Consider the following 20,231-nt stretch of genomic DNA (forward strand, 5'->3'; position numbering starts at 1 on the left):
ACGAAATTCATTTTTATCCGTTTTTAATAATTTTTGCATTTTTTTGATAAATGAATTATTTAAGTACTTAAGAAGAAAACTATGTCGAGCAGAATTTTTTGTCCAGAACAGGAATATATTTAAATACTTTTGAATTTTTATAGAATATTTCAAAGGAGTGCTGAAACTTTTGGTGAATTTTTGATTGAATTTTACTCAAAAAGTCTAAAAATTCTCCCATCAAAAATCTGCATAAATTAAAGCAGCTCTCTAGCAAAGAAGAGCATCATCCACCATCAATTTTCCAACAATTTCAGACTATTAGACAGACTCTTATCTAAACAAGTTGTTCGGGAATTTTCTAGGAGGCAATCAAAACTTTGCAACAAGCTATTGAACACCCTGGAAAAAGTTTGCGGACGATAGTTGCAATTCACAAACATTTAATTCAGTTATTAAGCGACATTTGCAAGAACTTTTTGCATCCGAGAGAAATGGGAGAGAAATGTGCTACATAAATCTTGTTCCGGCTCCGGTCCGTCCTTCTCCACGTACTCGTGCATGAAAAATTACACTGGTCAAGCGAGCATCAGAATTGAATTGGCAAAGTCCTGGGCAAAGTGCCAGGCAAAATGCCGGCAACCGGCGACCGGCGACGATGTGGCCAGTAGTTCCGGCTGGGAACCCCCTGCCCTTCATTAGCTCCGAATTCAATTCTTGCTGGGCCCCCGAATGGAAAACACACACATCGCTGGCCGTAGAGTCATTAATTTTCCACCCATTTTGTATTCAATCGCGTGACATTTTGAACTGGAAATGCAATTAAAGAGGAAAGTTCTCCGTCAACAGCAAAGCGTCGGTAATTCCTAGACGAGTCGGCAGACGAGACCCTCGTGCGGAGCCAGGGACAGGGCGATTGCGGCCAGGAATTGACTGAAGAAGCAGGGAAATGGAAATGCATGAGGGGGGAAGGAGAGAGCGGAATCAATGTTCTTGTTCATTGAACTTACCCCGGCTGATACGCGGACTCCACGCCAGCCACTTCCACGACCAGTTTCTTGGGCTGATTGAGGAACTCTGAGAGATTGACCAACTGCTCCTTGTCGCTCACATTGATGACGGTAATTATCGAATCAAAGTTGGCAAACGATCTAAATAGAATCCATCTTTCATTTGGGTCTCGTATTGGCTGTTCACGTACCTCTTGAAGGCAAACACCCAGCGGGAGATGGGCTCGATGGTGAAACGTCCCAGCCGCATAATGGCCGATTTCCTCAGCTCGATGAGCGCCTTATAGACCTTGTAGTGGCTCTTGGGGGCTGCTTTCTGGGCCTCCAAATTGAGCTCCGGATAATTGGGATGCACTGGCAGCCAGGTCTTGGAGGCCTCGGAGAAGCCTGGAAAAAAGGAGGGGAAAAGTATAATTGAAATACAAAAGAACAATCCTTTTCTTTACCCGCATGGCTGGCATTGTTCCATTGGAATGGTGTACGCTCTGGATCCCTGGACACGTTCCTAAAGAGCTGCTCTCCCACATTGCGGGCAGGCGGATCCACTGTGTCCTCCCAGGGCATGTCACGATAGTCCTCCATGCCCAGCTCCTCGCCCTGAAATACGACCAGAAGATAGCCCCACGAGTGACCTTTGGAGAGCGTGGGCACAACTCACATTGTAGGTGACGGCAACGCCGGGGAGTGTCATCAGCAGCATGTTCATGGCATCCACGGCGGACGGACCGAAACGGGAGGCGACACGGGGATTGTCGTGGTTGCCCATGACCCAGTTGGCCGCGTGCCCACGGGGCATGTAGATCAGCCACTTCTCCACATTGTAGACAAAGTCACGCGCATCCGAGTCGCCATTCACATCCGTGATGAAGTGGAAGTTGAAGGGCAGCTGCGAGCCCCGGACGCCGTTCCGGTCCTCATAGTAGTCGGCCAGAGTCGTGAGTCCGGCATACGCCTCCGTCATCATGATGCGCGTGGGGCCCTCGGGATGTTTGGAGCTGAAGTCATCGAGCAGCTGGCGCCAGTGCTGGACCATCTCGAGCACCTCGGGCAGATCCTTGGTGTAGATGTGTGTGGTGTAGTCGTAGGACAGCGGGTCGTTGGTCTTTCCACTCAGCGGCTCGTCCTCCAGGGACTCCTTCTCGAACATATGATTCACCGCATCGATGCGGAAGCCGGCCACGCCCTTGTTCAACCAGAAGAGGATCACATCGTCCATGGCCTGGACCACGGCGGGATTGCGATAGTTGAGGTCCGGCTGCTCCTTGGTGAACTGATGCAGGTAGTACTGCTGCCGGCCCTCGTGCCACTCCCAGGCAGACCCATAGAACACCGATTGCCAATTGTTGGGCGGCTGCCGGTCCCCGTTCTCGTCGATCTTCGGATCCACCCAGACATAGTAGTCCTCGTAGCCGGGCTCCCTTGCCGCCGACTTCTTGAACCACTCGTGCTCATCCGAACTGTGATTGGGCACGAAATCCAGTATGACCTTGATGCCCAGCTCGTAGGCCTTGTCTATCAGCTGCTCAAAGTGCTCCATGGTTCCGTACTCGGGCTGTATCTGCCGGTAGTCGGATATATCGTAGCCAAAGTCCACCATGGGCGACTGGAAGATGGGGCTCAGCCAGGTGGCCGTGATGCCCGTCTCCGCGAGATACTGCAGCTTCGACGTGATGCCCGGTAGATCTCCAATGCCATCGCCGTTGCTGTCCTTGAAGGATCTCGGATAGATCTGGTAGAACACCGTGTGTTGCCACCAGTCTATGAAGTCCTCCGCATCGCTCTTCACCAGGCTGGACATGCTGGATCCCTGACACAGCAGCAACGCCAGCAGTAGACTAAAAAGAGGGATTCGTATTCGGATGAGTGGAGCGTACATTTCAGGCCGCGTTTCGTTTTGTTCTGTCGAGCGCAGCCGCCTTTTGGTTCACTTTTAAACCGATTTCTAAGCCAATAATTAAAATAATTTTCCCATTAGATTCCCGGTTTTTTGTTAAATTATAATTATAACTAAGCAAATTGTTTGCACTGGCTATAATCGGAGGGCGTCGCATTAATGGAGTGCCACCTCGCGCCAATCTGCTTATCATCCGAGGCTCAAACCAAAACAAATTGCGAAACAAATTAAATGAGTAAACAAATGTCACGATTCGCTGCACTTTAGCCAGTCAATGTATTCCACAGATTGGGATGAGCTTTGGCTTTTTATAGAAATCTTGATACAGAATCTCTTCTGTCTTTGCTCACCTCAAAAAAGCACAAATTGGAATAAAATTAAACACGTTCTTGCCTCGAGCAGCTGCCGGCTATTAACAGAAAGCTTTCAATAGATCATCAGATGTGATCTGCTCTGCTGCCAGCTGATCGCAAGCTTTCCGTCCACAACTAGAGCAGAAGGGCAGGGCATGGCATGGTGTCGGTGATGGGTGAGGTGGCGCAGCACTTGGAGGTTACTCTTCGGCCCAACGTTGGAGTGAATAATATTTGGAGGAAATTTTTTAATCAATTTAAGTTTCGAAAAAGGATAGGTAGGATAGATAGTATTTAATATATGGTAGAACTATCAATCTACTGTAAAATGATTATTTTCCAATTTCATAACATTACCTGTAAAGAAAAGTGAATTTTCCTTGATGTTTTTTTATAAACTAACTTTATGCATATCTTCATATATCTGAATAGATTCAACCAACTTACCGATTTATATGAAATATTTTTGTTTGCATAGATTTAAAGGCTATTTATTAATATTTTCAAAATATTACAAAAAATGCCTGTATTAAAATTACTTAATTTCTTATGAAAACTGTTAAATACAACATTCTGACGTCACTCAGTCGTTCTCAGCGCCGACGCTTCTTCGGACCACCTGCTGATCCTCCACCCTTCGCTGCAAACACCTGATTGAAAGCATACAATCCGCAAACAATTAACACGCCTATTGAAACAGTTGAAGAACCGCAAATATTATATTAAAACGAGGCCCAAGCGCCTTTGCGAGTGTTTCTGCAATCACGGAAAGGGGAATTTTAATTAAAATCAGCGACAATAATTCAGAAAACACACAGCAGGGGATGCCGGCGCCGCACCGCGCCGCAGCGTTGACATTTTTGAGTCTCTTTCGGTGAAAGTGCGACAAGAACGAACACGTACCGAAGGGCAGACAGCCCAGAAAAGTGGTCTTGCTCTGGCAATTGCTTTGCTCTCCCTCCCTCTCTCTCCCCCCTCTCTCTCTCTGCCTCGCTTTAACTCAATTTAAAATTGTTTCTAACGCGCAGAAATGCAAATGTAAATGTGTTTTTGCTGTCAAATGGAATGGAAACTCAAATTAGATTGGCCGCTCGAGATACATATTAACGAAAACGAAAATAGAAAAGCTGCATTACTCGTATAATTAATGAAATACAACAACATTATACAAGTATGTTAATTATTTTCGCTTGCTCAGCTGAATGACCAGACCCTCGTAGGGTGCCAGAGCGATGGCCTCGGGACTGAGACGCTCGCCCGCACGATGCTCGGAGTCGACACCAGCGACGAGGACATGCAGCCGATTGGGCAAATCGATAAAATCACTAATGTCCACCTGCTCCGTCTGGTTCTTGACGTTGATGATGGTCAGAAGAGTGTTTTGGCCCTTGATCTCACTGCAAATGAATGATTATGGCTAGAGAACTGTAAGGGACTCTGTCTTCGCTTACCGCTTGAAAGCAAACACCCTGCGATTCACCACCTCAGGTATGAAGGCACCGTTCTTCAGGGCCGACAGCTGTCTCAGTTTCAGGAGCGACTGGTAGACCTTGTAGTGACTGCGCTGGGCCTGCTGCTGGTTGCGGAGATTCAGCTCCTTGTAGTTGGGATGGACGGGCAGCCAAGTGGCGCTGGCATTGGAGAATCCGGCATTGGCCTCGTCGCTCCACTGCATGGGCGTGCGCTCAGGGTCGCGGGAGATCCACTTGTAGTTGTCGATGCCAGCCTCACAGGCGGGTTGGTCCACAGTTTCCTCCCAGCTAATGTCACGGTAGTCGATCATGCCCAATTCTTCGCCCTAGAGGTAGAGAGACACGCCTTTGAAAGAGATCTCCTTGGAGAGATAGACGCACTCACATTGTAGGTCACACCGATGCCAGGCAGCGTCATCATCAGCATATTCATGGCATCCACGGACTGGGCACCAAAACGCGAGGCCACACGGGGATTATCGTGATTGCCCATCACCCAATTGGCCACGTGTCCACGGGGCATGTAGATCAGCCATCGCTCGATGAAGAAGACAAAGTCCGCCGCCAAGGAGTTGGCATTCAGCTCGGTTATGAAGTCAAAGTTGAAGGGAAACTGTGGTCCCTGAACGCCCTGCGCATCCTCGTAGTAATCCATCAGCTTCGTCAGGGGGGCGTAGCCCTCGGTCATCATAATCCTCAGAGGACCCTCATTTAGGGCCGAGTAGTTGTCGAGGAGCTGTCGCCAGTGCTGCAGGAGGCCATAGCCCTCGTCTTGGTTCTTCGTGTAGATGTGATCGAGGTAGTCGTACGAATTGGGATCGCTGGTGGTGCCGCTCAGGGGCTCGTCCCGCTGCTGTATGTCCTCGTAGATGTAGATGATGGCATCGATGCGGAACCCAGCGACTCCTTTGTTCAGCCAAAACTGCAGAGTGTCGTCCATGGCCTGGACCACGGCCGGATTGCGGTAGTTCAGATCCGGCTGGGCGTAGGTGAACTGACGCAGGTAGTACTGTTCCCTCTCGTCGTTCCACTCCCAGGCAGAGCCGGAGAAGACAGATCGCCAGTTGTTGGGCGGCACGCGAGTGCCGTTCTCCAGGAGAGTACCGTTCTCCCAGACGTAGAAGTCCTCGTAGCCATCCTCCCTGGCGATCGACTTGGCGAACCAGGGATGCTTGTCGGAGCTGTGGTTGGGCACAAAGTCGAGGATGACCTTGATGCCCAGCTCGTTGGCCTTCGCTATCAGTGCATCGAAGTCGTCCAGGGTTCCGTACTCCGGGTGAATGTTCGTGTAGTTGGAAATGTCATAGCCAAAGTCCACCATGGGCGATTCGAAGATGGGACTCATCCAGATGGCCGTGATGCCCGTCTCCTTCAGATACTCCAGCCTTGAGGTGACGCCTGGCAGATCGCCAATGCCATCGCCATCGTTGTCCTGGAAGGATCTCGGATAGATCTGGTAGAACACCTCGTTCTTCCACCAATTGTTCTTCTCCTCCAACGCCTTTTGCTCCTTCTTCGACGGTCCGCCCTGCACGAAGCACACAACTAGACCCACACTCACCGCTAGGGCAATTATCTTCCCAAAACCCATCTTCAATTGCTGTAACTTCAGTTGACAACTGAGTTGTCTCTGGGCTTCCCGTTTCACAGCTCTTTTATACCTTTCGGCCGGCCACTCAATTCCGGTTCTGTTTATTCGGCTAGGCACGGCGATCGCCTCTCAAATATTGAGACAACTGTCGGGCATTGTCAGGTATTTGTACTGTTCGTGAAGGGAATATTACTCCATTTACTCTCCGCGTAACCATATAACATTTGAACTTGTTTGTTCATCGAAACTTCTCCACTTCCCCCTCCCACGGGAGAAAATGTGTCACCTTCAAAATGAAAATAAAGGGAGAGCAGATGGAGTGGGTGTAGTACAAGTATTGGAGGATGTTGAAGGATCATAGATGGTGATTGGAAGCTAATTATGGATTCATTTTGGGTTAGATATAAAACAGAAGCAAATAAAGAAATGGAAGAAGCTTTAGAAAGAATTAATAAAAATTTATTCAGTGTTCAAATTTGAGATACAAGTAGAGTGGCACCAAGCGGAAGCTTCTTTCGCGCTAAAACCATCCCTAACGAAGGGCGCTGCTGCATGACGCGCGACACGTTTGATATTTGGTTAGAAATAAGAATAGAAGTTGTACTGGAAGGTGGATTTATGGGGAAATATGAATCACACTGAAGTGAAATATATATTAAAATTCGTATAAATAATTACAACGAGTAAGAGATACTTTTGGCTATTTAGGAGGGCTAAGGATTTCAACATCTAACCATGAACAAATTTTAATTATGTTAATTAGAAAGAGTTCACTAAAAGCCTGCTCCGCCATGGCAACACACTGTAAATTGAGCCATAAGTTATTAGCTCCGCTCCCAATTTCAAAACCGCTTTTCAGAACAAATCCCAAAGCTTGTATTTCCGCCAAACCCAGACCCAAGCCCACCTCCAACCGTCAGCTCATTTATCACGCTGCAATTTCGCTTTCCAAACCGCGAACTTCCGTTGCGTGACCAGGATGTCCAAATGGAACCGTTCCGCATCTCCTATCCCCCCTCCAGTGTCCTAGCTCCCAGCCCTACCGCCATATTTCGAATGGAAGATGAAGGCTGCTGCTGCTGCTGCTGGCAGCTTAATTAAAACATGTTGCCAACATCAAAACAAACCAGTAAGCAAATGGCTGTGATGCCATTGTTAAGCAGCCACATCCACGTGCGGAAATGTTTGCCTCTAGATCCTGTGAGAGTGCTCCTCTGGCCGTAATATTGGCGGAAAATGGTGCACAAATATGTGCAGAAATCTTCACATGAACCGTGGAAAACTTGGCATAATTCAGCTACTTTCGCCGCTCGACATGAAAAGGGTTTGACGTGGGCGTGTCTCGAGTCTTTCCTATATACATATTGGGATTCCTTTGCCGGGGCCAAATCAAAGCCAAGAAAATTTGCTATAATTTCGAGGGCCCCACCCCCGCACCGTCGCTGGGGAAAACTTCAACGAAATTGGTGTTGTCCGGGGATTGGGGAGGAATACCTGACTAATCCTGCGCCTGTCGACCGTCTGTCTCGCAGAACTGTGCCAACTCACTCACCTGTCCCGGGTGGTATCCCCCACCGTTGCTGTCCCACTTTTTTGGGGGCACCTGTCTGTCCCTGTCTGCCTGTCTGTGGGCTTGTCGGTCGGGATGGTAGGACATCAGGGTTTACCTTTCATGTCGCGACTCTGATTGAATTGCTTTCGCTTTCGCGTCTCCTCCGCAATGGAGGAAGGAGCTTCAGCCTTTTGTGTCAGAATATTTTTTGGAATGGGCCGCAAATTCTTTTCGGAGCACTTTTCAATTTGACTTCTGACTCCCCGAGCACGAATAAATAAATACACACAGCCTACATTTTTTATTATGTAAATATTTAATCATATCAAAGTTTTTTCGGGGACACGGGAGGCACCCAGCCTGGCATATTAAAAATCAGTCTCCGTCTAATCCCCGGTAGCCCCAGATATTTACGAATTTAACACACGCGCCTAAACATATGCTACGGGTTTCGGAGTCCGTCCGCCCACCCCCATTTCTCCCACTTATTTTCTCCCATATTTTCCCACTTTTTCCAAGGGGCTTCTGTCCATTGACAACCCTTGAGCTTCAACAAATTTGAATTGGACGGCGTGTTCTCTCTTCTCTTTTTGGTTTTTTTGGGACTTGCTGTTTGATGTTGTCAATACGTTTACGCTTATCAAATACTTGTTATCACAAATCGATTGCAACAACAACAGCAGCAGCAGCATGCTGTCGTTTTTTATAAGTATGTAAATTTCCATATATCTCTAAGATAACAGTGCTCGTATTTTTATTCGTTTTTAGCCCCCTATTTCACCTTTACTATCGCTTTTATTTTTATGGTTTTTGGGGGCAGGTCCTAGAGGCAAAATTATCTGCTTTCAATCTGTTGGATAGGCCCCAAATTCGTGTTGCCTTCTGCGGTTTTCGGTTTATAATCAAATAAACAAACAAAGTATTCGAAACAACATTACGGCGATTATCTCCAGGAATACGCGACAGACATAGAGTGTCTCTTAGGCCTGGTCTATAATGATGTGCCAGCGAGTTATTTGGAGAGGTACCAGATTAAATATTTTGCAGAAGGCATCAAGAATGGGGATACGCGTTGTGCCAAGTAAAGATGATGCAAAGAGAAACATTCGATGAAGCTGTTGGCATGCTAAGACATTGGGATTATTTACCAAGAATTATTAACGATGGTATCGTAGTGGCATCAACGAAAAGGTACAGGGAAAGGCGACAGTACAGCATTGGAAATAATATGTGACATATTTCAAAATAGAATATTGGTGGACGAAATTTGATAGAGGTCGGATCAAATTGGTTGGTGATTGGCTAAAGCCCTTGGTACCAATTAAAACCGACTACAAATGCTTTTTGCGACAGAGATTTGGTTGTTCATCCTTTAAAATCCATACCACAAAACTACAGAAAAATTGGGACGTACCTAAAACCATTTTTTTTTTTTCAGATACAATCATTTTTATTAGAAATAATCACTTAAAAGATATCTCAATCTCTGTTTCTTATTCACTGATGCACACTTTTGATTTGGACTTAGATTTCTGATGGTGACTACGAGTTGTAGGAGGAGCAGCACAGCTCAGGAACTGCTTTGCTCTGCCTGGCAGAGATTATACGTGATTTTATGGAGCATATCCATATCCCGATTTCAGGGTTCCACATACCAGGGTCTGGGTATGCCCGTGCCCTGGAGCGTCTACTTGCTGGCCAGGGAACCTTATTCGGATGCACAATTAGGCGATCCAAGATATTGTTATTTCAATTGTTGCAAAAAAGAAAACAAAAAGTTAGTTAGCAAAAAGATATCCCTTTTCCTATAAACTCCAAGCTGTTCTTGCTCCTTGCCACTCTGTCGCTCTGTTTTCATTTGTCACTCTGTCATCAGTCTGTTTAAAACAATGCTCTGCACACACTTTAATTAGAAAGATGACACCTGTGCTGTGCTGGCTGACAAATCATGATAAAATCCCCATTTCAGCTAATTCGCTATGACTGCTGCTGTCTGCTGGCAGATAAGACCCCGTTCAACCCGCTCGGAGTTATCTTTTTAATAACATTCCGGCTAGCCGAATTCCGTACAGCTGACAGCAGCTTCCCGTCATAAAGCGAACGGTAGTTCTATGCTCCTGGGCCTCATAAAGGAATACTCTGTTATGGGTCTTGTGATTGTTCCTGTTTGCGGCTTCCTGTCTGTGGCAGTGGCATTGTTTGCACCCGATTTTGACGTTTTGCGGCGGCACCGCAATACGTGCGTATTGAAATTCAATTAGTCAAGCCGCTCCGCACAGAGTTAATAAATCACATCGCAGGCAATCAGAAAAGCAGAGGCAAATGGCTGCTGGCAAACGATTAATTATGCATAAATTTGATTGATGTGCGTGCGTCGAATGCTCAAAGCGCCAGAGCCCCCAGAGAGAGAGAGTGTTCCCCTCAGAGTCTCATTCAGAGAGTGCCAATGAAGTCGCACTGAGGTCATGTCGCCGATCCGTTTGATTGACTGAGAGGTGGTGACGCACACGTCAAAGTGGCTTTTAATTAGCATTGGATGGCGCTATTTGCATACTTATATAATACGTTTGGTTCCGATGCGACTCAATGATGAGAACTTGACTGGAATTCAACAAACACAAAAGAGAGCTTTCAAGTGCTTCATTTCGAATGGGGGATGCACTGTAAGAAATAGTTCGAAACTTGGGACATTTTTTAGGCATATATTTGTATGTGTTGTTGGCTTTAAATAGTTTCCAAATGCAACAGCATTATAAAGTATTCTCTGACAGAATATTTGAAAGATGATCAGCCCATTTCGTTTAATTCATATAAAAAACATTGAAATTGTGAAAGTGAAAGCAATCAAAACATATTTCAGTAAACATAGAACATATATTAATTATTTCCAGGGGTCCTTTATCTCACAGCACTTATTTAAATTGGGAAAATTGTCCTCAATGTCTGTCTCGCTCTAGAGAGAGCATCTCTTTGGATTCTCCACTAACAAGGCCCCTCCTTCCTGATATTCAAGTTGCGGCCCAGCTTCTTGTAGTCGCGTTGTGTGCACTCGAACTCGCAGCGATTCTTGTAGGTGACCCCGTTGGAGCCGCACACCTCCGTCTTCACCGTCTTGAGGTCGCACGGACAAAAGCTGGCCGCCGCCGGAGCCAGACACATGGAAGCCAGCACCAGGACGAGGATGGATATCAAAGCAAAGTACTTCATCTTGTGTGTTGGGTTCTGTTCTCTCCTTCCTGGCCAAATGTTGCTGAATTTCTGAGAAGCAGGTTGCCGTTTGCCGTATCGCGTCGAGCGTTCAACCAAGACTGACGCTCGGTTTTGGGTTTTGAGTGCAGGCTGTGTTGCCCGAGTGTATGCGTAAGTTTTTGCTAATTAGTCAAACAAGCTGCTGATTATTTTGCTCACACAAAGAGCCTCTTATCGCCCTGCCTCCCCCCCTTCCCACACACACTTGGGTTGAAAGAAAACAGCAGTACACACATTGTATGTGTACTCGCTCTGTGGCGTTGTGTCAAGGAAGAGCGATTTATGTGCGGGTCGGATGAGAGGTTGACTCTTAAACTTCAGCCACTTGTAGTGTATAAATGCTAGATATCTTAACAAATAGCATGCCCCATAAACGGAAGTTCTAATTGGAGGAAAAACACCTCATTTCACATGGCTTCGGTACTTGTTTACACCACAAACCATATATACGTAATTCTGAGGAAAACTTTTCACAGGAAACGCCAGACATAAATGTTTATTCGAATAAAATCGAGCATTCATGCATGTGCTGTATGTTTACTATTATTTACTAAATATTGCAATTGTTTAATTAACTTTTCAATCAATGGAAACATTTTATGTGCTCTACGTTCGTTTCTGTTTGTAGTCGAGTTTCTTTTCATTGGATATAGGAAACCAAGGTCCCATATGTCGTACCTGGAGGTACATATGTACGTCCCCCATCATCCTGCGCTGATCTCACTCGAAATGGCAGGTATTTTGGGTCCGGGTTCTCCTCCATGAGATTGCAGCTCCATGAAAGCCATCGATGGGGCTACAAAAGCCAAGTAATTCATCTCGAGTTTGTGTGAATTCCATGGGGAGGTGTTTTATTTCTTATCCCCTGGCTTGTGTCTGTGTTTCATTTGCATGGGTCTTACGAGCCTCCAACAATTTACAGGGCTGACAGTTCAGGGCGCCAGTCCCCAGGAAAAACCACAGCACGAGCAGCAGCAACAGACCCAGAGGTATACCTCTCATGGTGGCTCCAAATCGAGAACTATATGAACCTCCAGAGGAGCTCTTAGGGGAATTTCCCCAGGGGCATATATTTATCGCTCGGCTCGTTCTCTGGCTTGAAGCTAAATTAATTGAAATTGAAATTGGAATTAAATGGAAATGGAAATTGCAATTGAAAGGCACACATAAGCTTGACAATGCGAGTGCGGTGTGGTGCGGTGTGGAGCGGCGTGTAAATGGCCTGACAAAAAATTCAGGCTGTCCATTAATTAAATTAGGAGCTCAATAAAAAAGAAAAAAAAATATACGTACCACTGTGAATATTTTCAAATTACATTACATTTGCCACCCACAATTCAAGGGTTAAACTTTGATCGTTGATAAAAGAGCGAAAGATATATACAAAGAGAGGGAGAGAGAGGCAGAAACAGACAGAGAGAGAAAGAAAGAAAGAGAGTCGTATTAAGATAGTGGGAGGCAGAAAAAGAGAGCCAGCCAAAGAGAGACCCAAAGCTTCCAGCCCGGTAGCGTAAAAGCTTAAAGAGAGCAAGCGAAAGCTTTATGAAAGCTCTTTTCGACTTTAAACAAATGCGCCTTTAGTTCTCTGATAAAGCAAATAATTATATACAAAATAAACAAACCCGAACAAACCCATAAATTATTCAATTCATTTGAAGTGAATACATTAAAGACACAAAGTACTCGGAACGGTTTTGTTTTGTTTGCTCACAGATATTCCAGAACGAATCAGCTTTTCTGATTCTGCCTTATAGAGAGCCCAAACAGAACCGATAAGATAAGCATTCAATGCAAGTCGGTCCAGACCCAAATCAAAACCAAAACCAAAGCTCTCAATGAAAGCATTTTCGGCAGGCCAGGCACTATCGAAAGTGTCTACCAAGTGGATTAACCTGAACGAGAGGCAAGACGAACACAATAATATAATGAACCATCGTGAACGAGATATGGAAATCCTACGAACTGGTTCATGCAAAACCAAGAAAGAAAGCCCTTCTTAATATATAACAATGAATAAAAAGAGGGAGCCCGAACCCCAGACGAGGGATGGACTGGCGATATTTGCGAATCTGTAGATCCGAGGTTCAAGTTCTCTGATAAAGCCAATAATTATATACAAAATAAACAAACCCGAACAAACCCATAAACTATTGAATTCATTTGATGTGAATATATTAAAGACTCAAAGTACTCGGAACTGTTTTGTTTTGTTTGCTCACAGATATTCCAGAGCGAATCAGCTTTTCTGCCTTATGGAGAGCCCAAACAGAACCGATAAGATAAGCATTCAATGCAAGTCGATCCAGACCCAAATCAAAACCAAAGCCAAAGCTCTCAATGAAAGCATTTTCGGCAGTCCAGGCACTATCGAAAGTGTCTACCAAGTGGATTAACCTCAACGAGAGGCAAGACGAACACAATAATATAATGAATATACTGATCCGTCGTGGCCGAGATATGGAAATCCTACGAACTGGTTCATGCTAAACCAAGAAAGAAAGCCCTCCTTAATATATAACAATGAATAAAAAGAGGGAGCCCGAACCCCAGACGAGGGCTGGACTGGCGATATTTGCGAATCAGTAGATCCGAGGATCAAGTTCTCTAATAAAGCCAATAATTATATACAAATAAATATACAAAATAAACAAACCCGAACAAACCCATAAGCTATTGAATTAATTTGAAACGAATACATTAAAGACTCAAAGTACTCGGAACTGTTTTGTTTTGTTTGCTCACAGATATTCCAGAGCGAATCAGCTTTTCTGCCTTATAGGGAACCCAAACAGAACCGATAAGATAGGCATTCAATGAAACGCGATCCCAAAACTCTATGAAAGCTCTCTATGAACGCATTTTCAGCAGGCCAGGCAGTACCGAAAGAGAGTAGCAAGTGGACTAACCTCAACGAAAGTCGAAACAAAATTACATTATAATGAAATTCCTGAGCATTCTGGTGGCCCTGTGCCTCCTCCTGGCCCTGGCCATAGCACCCATTCAGGCGGACGATGACTTATCCGCAGAAAAGGACGGCCAGACACTGCGCAAGTTCTGTCCCTGTCCCAGGAACTACGATCCCGTGTGTGCCTCCAATATGGTGACATATCCCAATCGCTGCGAATACGATTGTGTGCGTCGTGAGGCGGAGCGTCGTGGACGCAATCTGGAATTCCTACGCTCTGGTCAATGCTAATCCAAGAAAGGAAACACTCCAGAGTGCAGCTTAATATATAACAATGAGAAATAAAGGATGTTCTGTTCATACGTGTACCAAGTGTTTTGTGTATTAATCATCAATGTGAAATATATATTACACACAGAAATATAGAAATCAGCTTATCAGCAAGAGCATTTGGCATTGCAATTGATAGCAGTCTCGCCTTATCGCACGAATGAATCGTAAATAACGGCACATAAATCAGGCGGAGCGGGAGCCCGAGGCGAGGGCTGGACTGGACTGGCGATATGTGCCAATCATTAGCTCCGAGGATCAAGTGGATCAACGTGGAAGATACCTGTAGATAGCTGCTTCCTCCTCAAGTCTAATCTATGAATGCCATGATTCACCTAAACAATTTGATTAAAATTAGATTGGTCTGGAATAAATGGGAACTGTCTGAGATAACGAAATTGCAGATATTTGCAAAGCTTGCAAAATAAACGTAATAAAAAGAATATACTATAAATGCTGTATTATCTTGGAATTTGAAACCGGGACAGGTACAATCTATACAGAGTGCAAGATCTCGATGGACTGTATCTTTAAGCCTCTGCGGCAGACTTTGCCAATTCTCTTTGTAGTTAGATCTGTAGCTCTCTTTATTTCTGAGACAAATGTTCACCCACTTTCAGTTTCGTTTCATCAGATCGCATGGTCTGCCATCCCTGGTCTAACTTTTTAGTTATCGTCTGGGACTTAGTTGTGCCAACATTTGTCCAAATAGCAGTTGAATCCAAGTCAACACCGCATCGCAGCTAACCAATTGGGTCAACAAGAGAGGCCACAATGGAAAAAACTCTCAAACTCATGTACAAACGTCACATTAGACACGTATTTATTTTTTGTTGTATCATAAATCGGTTATGGTTATGTCATTATTGAGTGCTCAGCATCTTCCCTCTTTGATGAGCGTGATGCTGCGGCCCTGACGGGAGGCCTTGGTGGCCTGGCACTCCAGGTCGCACTTGTTGCTGTAGGTCCTGGAGTCCGAGCCGCAGACGGGCTCAAAGTTGCGGGGACACGGGCAGAAGTCCGCCTCCTGGGCCACGGTGAGCGACAGCAGGGCGAACAGGCAGAGGGCGATCAGAGCAAAGAAACGCATGGCTGATTGTATGATTTGTGTTTTTTTTGTTGTTTAGTGTTTAGAACGCTTCGACTCGACTGGTTAGACAAGACTGGGGCTTTGCCCGCCCGATTGGCAGTCATTTATAGATAACCCGAGCCCCCGAGCAAACGTAACCCGCGCCACACAACTTCACAATACTGTGTTTTCCCCTGTCTCTCTCACAGAGAGAGAGATAGAGTGAGAGCTCGCTGCTCTGCGAGGTGTCAATAATTATTCAAGGCATTAAAACCTCAACCGAACTCTTTGTGTACTTGTTGAAGTTGTTTTTCTGTGGAAAACTGATTGAGCAAACTCTAGTTTTCTTTTTAAGCGGGGACTTTATTCCGCAGCACGTGGCGCGTGTCCATCATTACAAATAAAATATATTAATATGAAAATGTATTTGTTTTGCCTCTGGTTTGGTTGTAGCTCGCCAGCTGTTGGCCTTGGCAACTGGCAGGAAAAAAAACACTGCCCTAGCTTGTCCTAATAAAAGTCTTTCAACGCATAAAAAGCAATTTCAATCTAATCTTCCAGTGCGAGCGAGGGCAGAATTAGAGGAGAATCAAAGGAGAGGATAAAACGCGTACAGGATGAAGCATGAAAAGAGCCTTAAGGAGAAGAGAAAGTATTTTCATTTTCTAAGTTTGATAAGAGGTTTTGGGATGCTCTTTGTTTGGGGAAAATATGAAAAAAAATATTTTAGAATTTATATATTTTTAAAAAAAGTTATATTTATAAGAAGACAATGATTGCTTGTAGAAAATGAAATATAAATTCTTCTTCCTTTCATAAATGAAAAAAAAACCTTTTTCCCACTCAATTTAATTGCTATTTTGTAAAAAAGGCATACCCACAATTTTATTGAAATATTAATATACGAAGGGTGTATATTTCTACCCTTGGATCTATGTATGCTCATATGTAGCCTATAAATTATCCAAAACCACGTCTTTTTTTGATTTAAGAAATTGCAATGGAGGTTTATTCAATTCATGTACGGAAAAGGTTGTAGTTAAAGCGATTAAATATTCAGTAAACTGTTCCCATATTAAAGTCTTTTTCTCCTACACAAAGCCGCAACATGCCTTTGCTTACCCTTTTGGCCCGAAAAACAAAACACAAACACACACAAAAATACACTTTGGCTAAGCCCCACAGCCATAGAAAAGTAGGGATTTCCACAGCAGTGAGACACGACAAAGGGATTTGGGATTGGGACTCACATGGAGAGATACATATGTATAACTATATATATGTATTTCTGATTGCTATTCAGAGACCTGTTGTTGGAGCAGACAAGCCATCAACAAAATCCCCCGTACTAAAGTCGTTTTTGCATATCCCTTTTCAGTGGCCAGCACGCCGGAGAGTTTGCCCAGCAAGCGAGACGAGGCCAATAGTGCCACCGGCAGCAGCAACAGCAGCGGTGTTGGTGGTGGTGGTGCGGCGTCAGGAGGTGCCGTTTGTGGAGCAGCGAGCGGTGCAGCGAGTGGTGGAGCTGGTGCAGGAACAACAACGCCGGGCCACGAAGCCGCCGGCAGTCCCACAGTCTCCGAGCTCGGTGGCATCGGCCCGAATGCGACAATAAATGGTCAAGTGGCAAGTAAGTAGAGCTCATGGCATTTTCTATTTTTTTCGCATTTTGCATATTTCATCCGGTCGGGGACATCGGGAGGTCGCTTAGTCGCTTGGTCGCTTGGTCGCATTATAATTTCTACTTCATGCAGCTGACAGGAGACCGCATAATCCATCTTGCACCAGCTGTCGCGCTGTAGTTGGGGCTTGGACCATGAAAATCTCAGGATTTGAAGGGGAATTCATTTGGGTCGAGTGGAGAACAGGACTGGCTTAAATCTGATTATAGAAATTTGTAGAGAAAGAACAAATATTCTTAATTAGATACGGAATATCCTCATACATGTTTTTGGTACAGTGAAACACGGACGTTCAGGCAGCTGTAGCTAAATCGCCTAAGAATAGATTATTTCAAAAAGGAAACAAAACAGAAATTTCGGTGTCTTTAAAATTCAATATGTAATAAATTATTTACCGATAATTCTTGTTAGATCATAGATAGCTCGATAACTTATCGATGGATACCTGTTCAAATATGAACAAATATAACAGAAATAGTGTTATAGAAAAAATAGAATAATTATATCTCATTAGAGTCAGTAATTGCGTTGATTTACACCCAAAAATTTCATGGAGTTCACACAGCTTGTACAGACTGATGAATCGATAAATGATGATGAATCGATGACGCATGAAAAGATAGCAGATATAATCGTTTTAGTTTGATAACTCAATTCAGATACCGAATCATATCTATGTACATACATCATTTGATAATTTGCTAAACTTTGAGATAATACTTAAACCTCAATTGATATTTGACGTAATTCCATAAGCCATTTGATTCTCCAATTGAGATCAATCAATACGTAATGCCCTACAAAATAGTAGACCAAATTGGACACTTCCCAGTAGATAAGAAAACATAGATCATCTAGATTCGCAGCACTGTCTTAAAGACCCAAAAGACAAACACTTTTAAAATGAAAAATAACCACATTTAATGGTCCACAGTTTCCATTACGCCTCTCACCTGACTTAAACCACCTGGCGTGGCTTGTCGTGGCTTGCCGTGACGTGGCGTGTGTTGTGTTTTCTCGGGCTGAAAGGCGAAGCCCCAGTCATTTTCCTTCCAACTTTGTGCGGTAAAATGAAGCGTTGAACGCCATTAAAGCCGTGAAGAGTCGCCAGTAAAAGCAACATAAAACATTTCATCCCAAAACTTGAGTCGATAAAGAGCCAGCCAGTATCTAGCAGTTAAGGAAAAGGAATCTGGGGTGTAACATAAATTTAAGTGCAGCATAAAGCGGATTTTATGGCTGCCCCTTCACCCCGAGGACTGGAGCACCCGACCTGCACTGTCAAAATAAATGGAATGCAGTTAACGTACCCCAAGCCAAGGCAAGGCAAGCCAAGCCAAGACACTCGGTCCCTCGTTTAAGGCAGGGATTGGTGGATTGCTGGATTGCTGGATTGGAGGCGACTGGGGACCACACACACAGATAGATTGCCAGAGGAGCTGGCGAATCACTCGAGCGCCTTGTGTGTGTGCTCCTCGGTTCTTGACAAACACACACCCGGAGATAAATCCTTTGCCATTTTTCGACACACTCCTGGGCGCAAGGCCTTCCCCAACTTAAGGGAAAAGTAGGAGATGATGCCACTCAGGCATCCATGGAGAAGGAGAAGGAGAAGGCGTTTTGTTCGCTGCTCGTTAAGCATTTTTCCCTCACTTGGGATTAAAATAAATAAGCAACTGTATGCTACAATGCCCCTTAAATGATGGGAATAAATTATTGATTTCTTGTCGATTGCATGCGAAAGATTTTTCGAGCCCAAAAGCCAAAGGATTGAGAGCGGCTCGGCACAGTGGAAGCCAGAAGAGAATGAGAGAAACCCCTAGCACTTGCTAGGGATTTTCCGATGGTTGGGTCCTTCAACCACTGTGCCTCCGGGGCCTCCAGTGCCTTGAGTCGTCTGTTGTATGCTTCGTTAGATCCCAGTAGGAGCCGTCTGTGCCTTAATCAATGTGTCAATAGGGAGAACAAAAACATAACTAAATCAACGGCAGGCAACTAAATCAGTTTCTGAACAACTCTTTCTTTCTTTCGACTTTTTGCAGGACACGGCTCATTGACCATTATTCGACGCACGAACAGCCGAAATTTCTCGCAAATAGACGCTGCACAGCTCACCTCGCCCTCGACCTCGACGACGGCCTCCGGCAGCATCAGCTTCGCCCAGGCACCGCTCAGTGAACCACTTGCAGAGCGTCTCAGCTCCAGGCACCAGGCACAGTCCGGGGCCAACGGATCAGCCCGCTCCTCCTCCTCCAACGAGCAGGGGGGCAGCAGTCAATTGCCAGTCGCCGCAGCCACCAGCAAAATGCAGCCCTCGTCGCCGAACGCGTCAAACTATCTGCCCGAGAATGTGCAGGTCTCGTCGGCCAATCCGTCAACAACCGATATAAACGCCGGTCGCGACTCCTTGGAATATTTCACTAATCAATCGCTCAATCCCACCGCCCATACCTCGATGTCACGGGAGAATGACAATCCGCAGTCGCACCATTCGTACGAGAACGCTTCGAATCTATCGTTCGGGGCGATACAATGGGAAACCGAAAGCCTTCCGCCAGTCGATACGCCAGATGCCCTTAACAAAGCGGCTGGGAGGTGAGTTTTTTCGCTATTTAAAGTGTATATCCTCCTCTGCGAATCAACACTAACTCGATCTTTTCATCCCCAACACAGAATACGTAGTCTTCTCCGCCGCATGGATCACGAGACCGTTGCCTACGAGGACATGCAGCGCAATCTGCATTATGCGGCTCGTGTGCTCGAAGCGGTCTTCATAGACGAATCAAGGTAGGAAAGCCCACCCATGCACCCCTCTATGCACCCCATAAATTCCGAAAAATTTCTTTGGCGGGCATTTTGTCATCTGGATAATTGATCTACCGGACCTTTTTGCTTCAGCTTCCTACGGCTTCTTTGGGGCTCAACAAATTCGGTTTAGGCTTTGTAATGTATTTCGATTCGAGTAGGTTCTAGTTTCAAAATTAACGGAATTGCACTCAAGGCAAGCTTATCCTACCCCCCCAAATAACAACAACCATCCAATCCATCTATCATCTATTCATTTCTAACCCAAATGACCTCCGATGGCGTTTTCCCCCTTATGATTACTTTAGAATTACATAATTTGTTTCTATATGCATACATA

At 45.1% G+C, this 20,231-nt stretch overlaps 6 protein-coding genes across 13 annotated transcripts in view; 2 read left to right on the plus strand and 4 right to left on the minus strand.

The window, feature by feature from the left end:
• The window catches only part of LOC6595489 (calcium/calmodulin-dependent 3',5'-cyclic nucleotide phosphodiesterase 1), a 115,330-nt gene that overhangs the window by 77,449 nt on the left and 17,650 nt on the right, over positions 1 to 20,231 (plus strand). For all 8 annotated transcript variants that reach the window (XM_026989020.1, XM_026989021.1, XM_026989015.1 and 5 more), the window contains 3 exons: positions 16,783 to 17,034; positions 19,129 to 19,681; positions 19,760 to 19,873. In XM_026989020.1, coding sequence (XP_026844821.1) covers positions 19,392 to 19,681; positions 19,760 to 19,873 — 404 coding nt within the window. In that variant the 5' untranslated portion in view covers positions 16,783 to 17,034; positions 19,129 to 19,391. The remainder of the gene's footprint in view (positions 1 to 16,782; positions 17,035 to 19,128; positions 19,682 to 19,759; positions 19,874 to 20,231) is intronic.
• Positions 732 to 2,997, minus strand: LOC6595497 (maltase 2). Its single transcript, XM_002020566.2, has 5 exons — positions 1,648 to 2,997; positions 1,436 to 1,586; positions 1,181 to 1,376; positions 990 to 1,130; positions 732 to 912 (listed from the first exon to the last, which is right to left on the minus strand). Exons 1-5 carry the CDS (start codon positions 2,863 to 2,865, stop codon positions 846 to 848), a joined length of 1,773 nt encoding a protein of 590 aa, XP_002020602.2. The 5' UTR covers positions 2,866 to 2,997; the 3' UTR covers positions 732 to 845.
• LOC6595496 (maltase 1) lies at positions 4,358 to 6,320 on the minus strand. Its single transcript, XM_002020565.2, has 3 exons — positions 5,094 to 6,320; positions 4,688 to 5,034; positions 4,358 to 4,633 (listed from the first exon to the last, which is right to left on the minus strand). Exons 1-3 carry the CDS (start codon positions 6,297 to 6,299, stop codon positions 4,417 to 4,419), a joined length of 1,770 nt encoding a protein of 589 aa, XP_002020601.1. The 5' UTR covers positions 6,300 to 6,320; the 3' UTR covers positions 4,358 to 4,416.
• LOC6595495 lies at positions 10,625 to 11,137 on the minus strand. The gene has a single exon (XM_002020564.2). The coding sequence runs from the start codon at positions 11,056 to 11,058 to the stop codon at positions 10,834 to 10,836; it is 225 nt and encodes a 74-aa protein (XP_002020600.1). The 5' UTR covers positions 11,059 to 11,137; the 3' UTR covers positions 10,625 to 10,833.
• On the plus strand, positions 13,984 to 14,373 carry LOC6604575 (serine protease inhibitor Kazal-type 1). Its single transcript, XM_002029423.2, has one exon. It carries the CDS (start codon positions 14,039 to 14,041, stop codon positions 14,294 to 14,296), a length of 258 nt encoding a protein of 85 aa, XP_002029459.1. The 5' UTR covers positions 13,984 to 14,038; the 3' UTR covers positions 14,297 to 14,373.
• LOC6595493 (turripeptide OL11-like) lies at positions 15,129 to 15,470 on the minus strand. The gene has a single exon (XM_002020562.2). The coding sequence runs from the start codon at positions 15,423 to 15,425 to the stop codon at positions 15,210 to 15,212; it is 216 nt and encodes a 71-aa protein (XP_002020598.1). The 5' UTR covers positions 15,426 to 15,470; the 3' UTR covers positions 15,129 to 15,209.

This window comes from Drosophila persimilis, unplaced genomic scaffold (genome assembly GCF_003286085.1).
Source record: "Drosophila persimilis strain 14011-0111.01,24,50 unplaced genomic scaffold, DperRS2 tig00000191-arrow-pilon, whole genome shotgun sequence".
Lineage (NCBI taxonomy): Eukaryota > Metazoa > Arthropoda > Insecta > Diptera > Drosophilidae > Drosophila > Drosophila persimilis.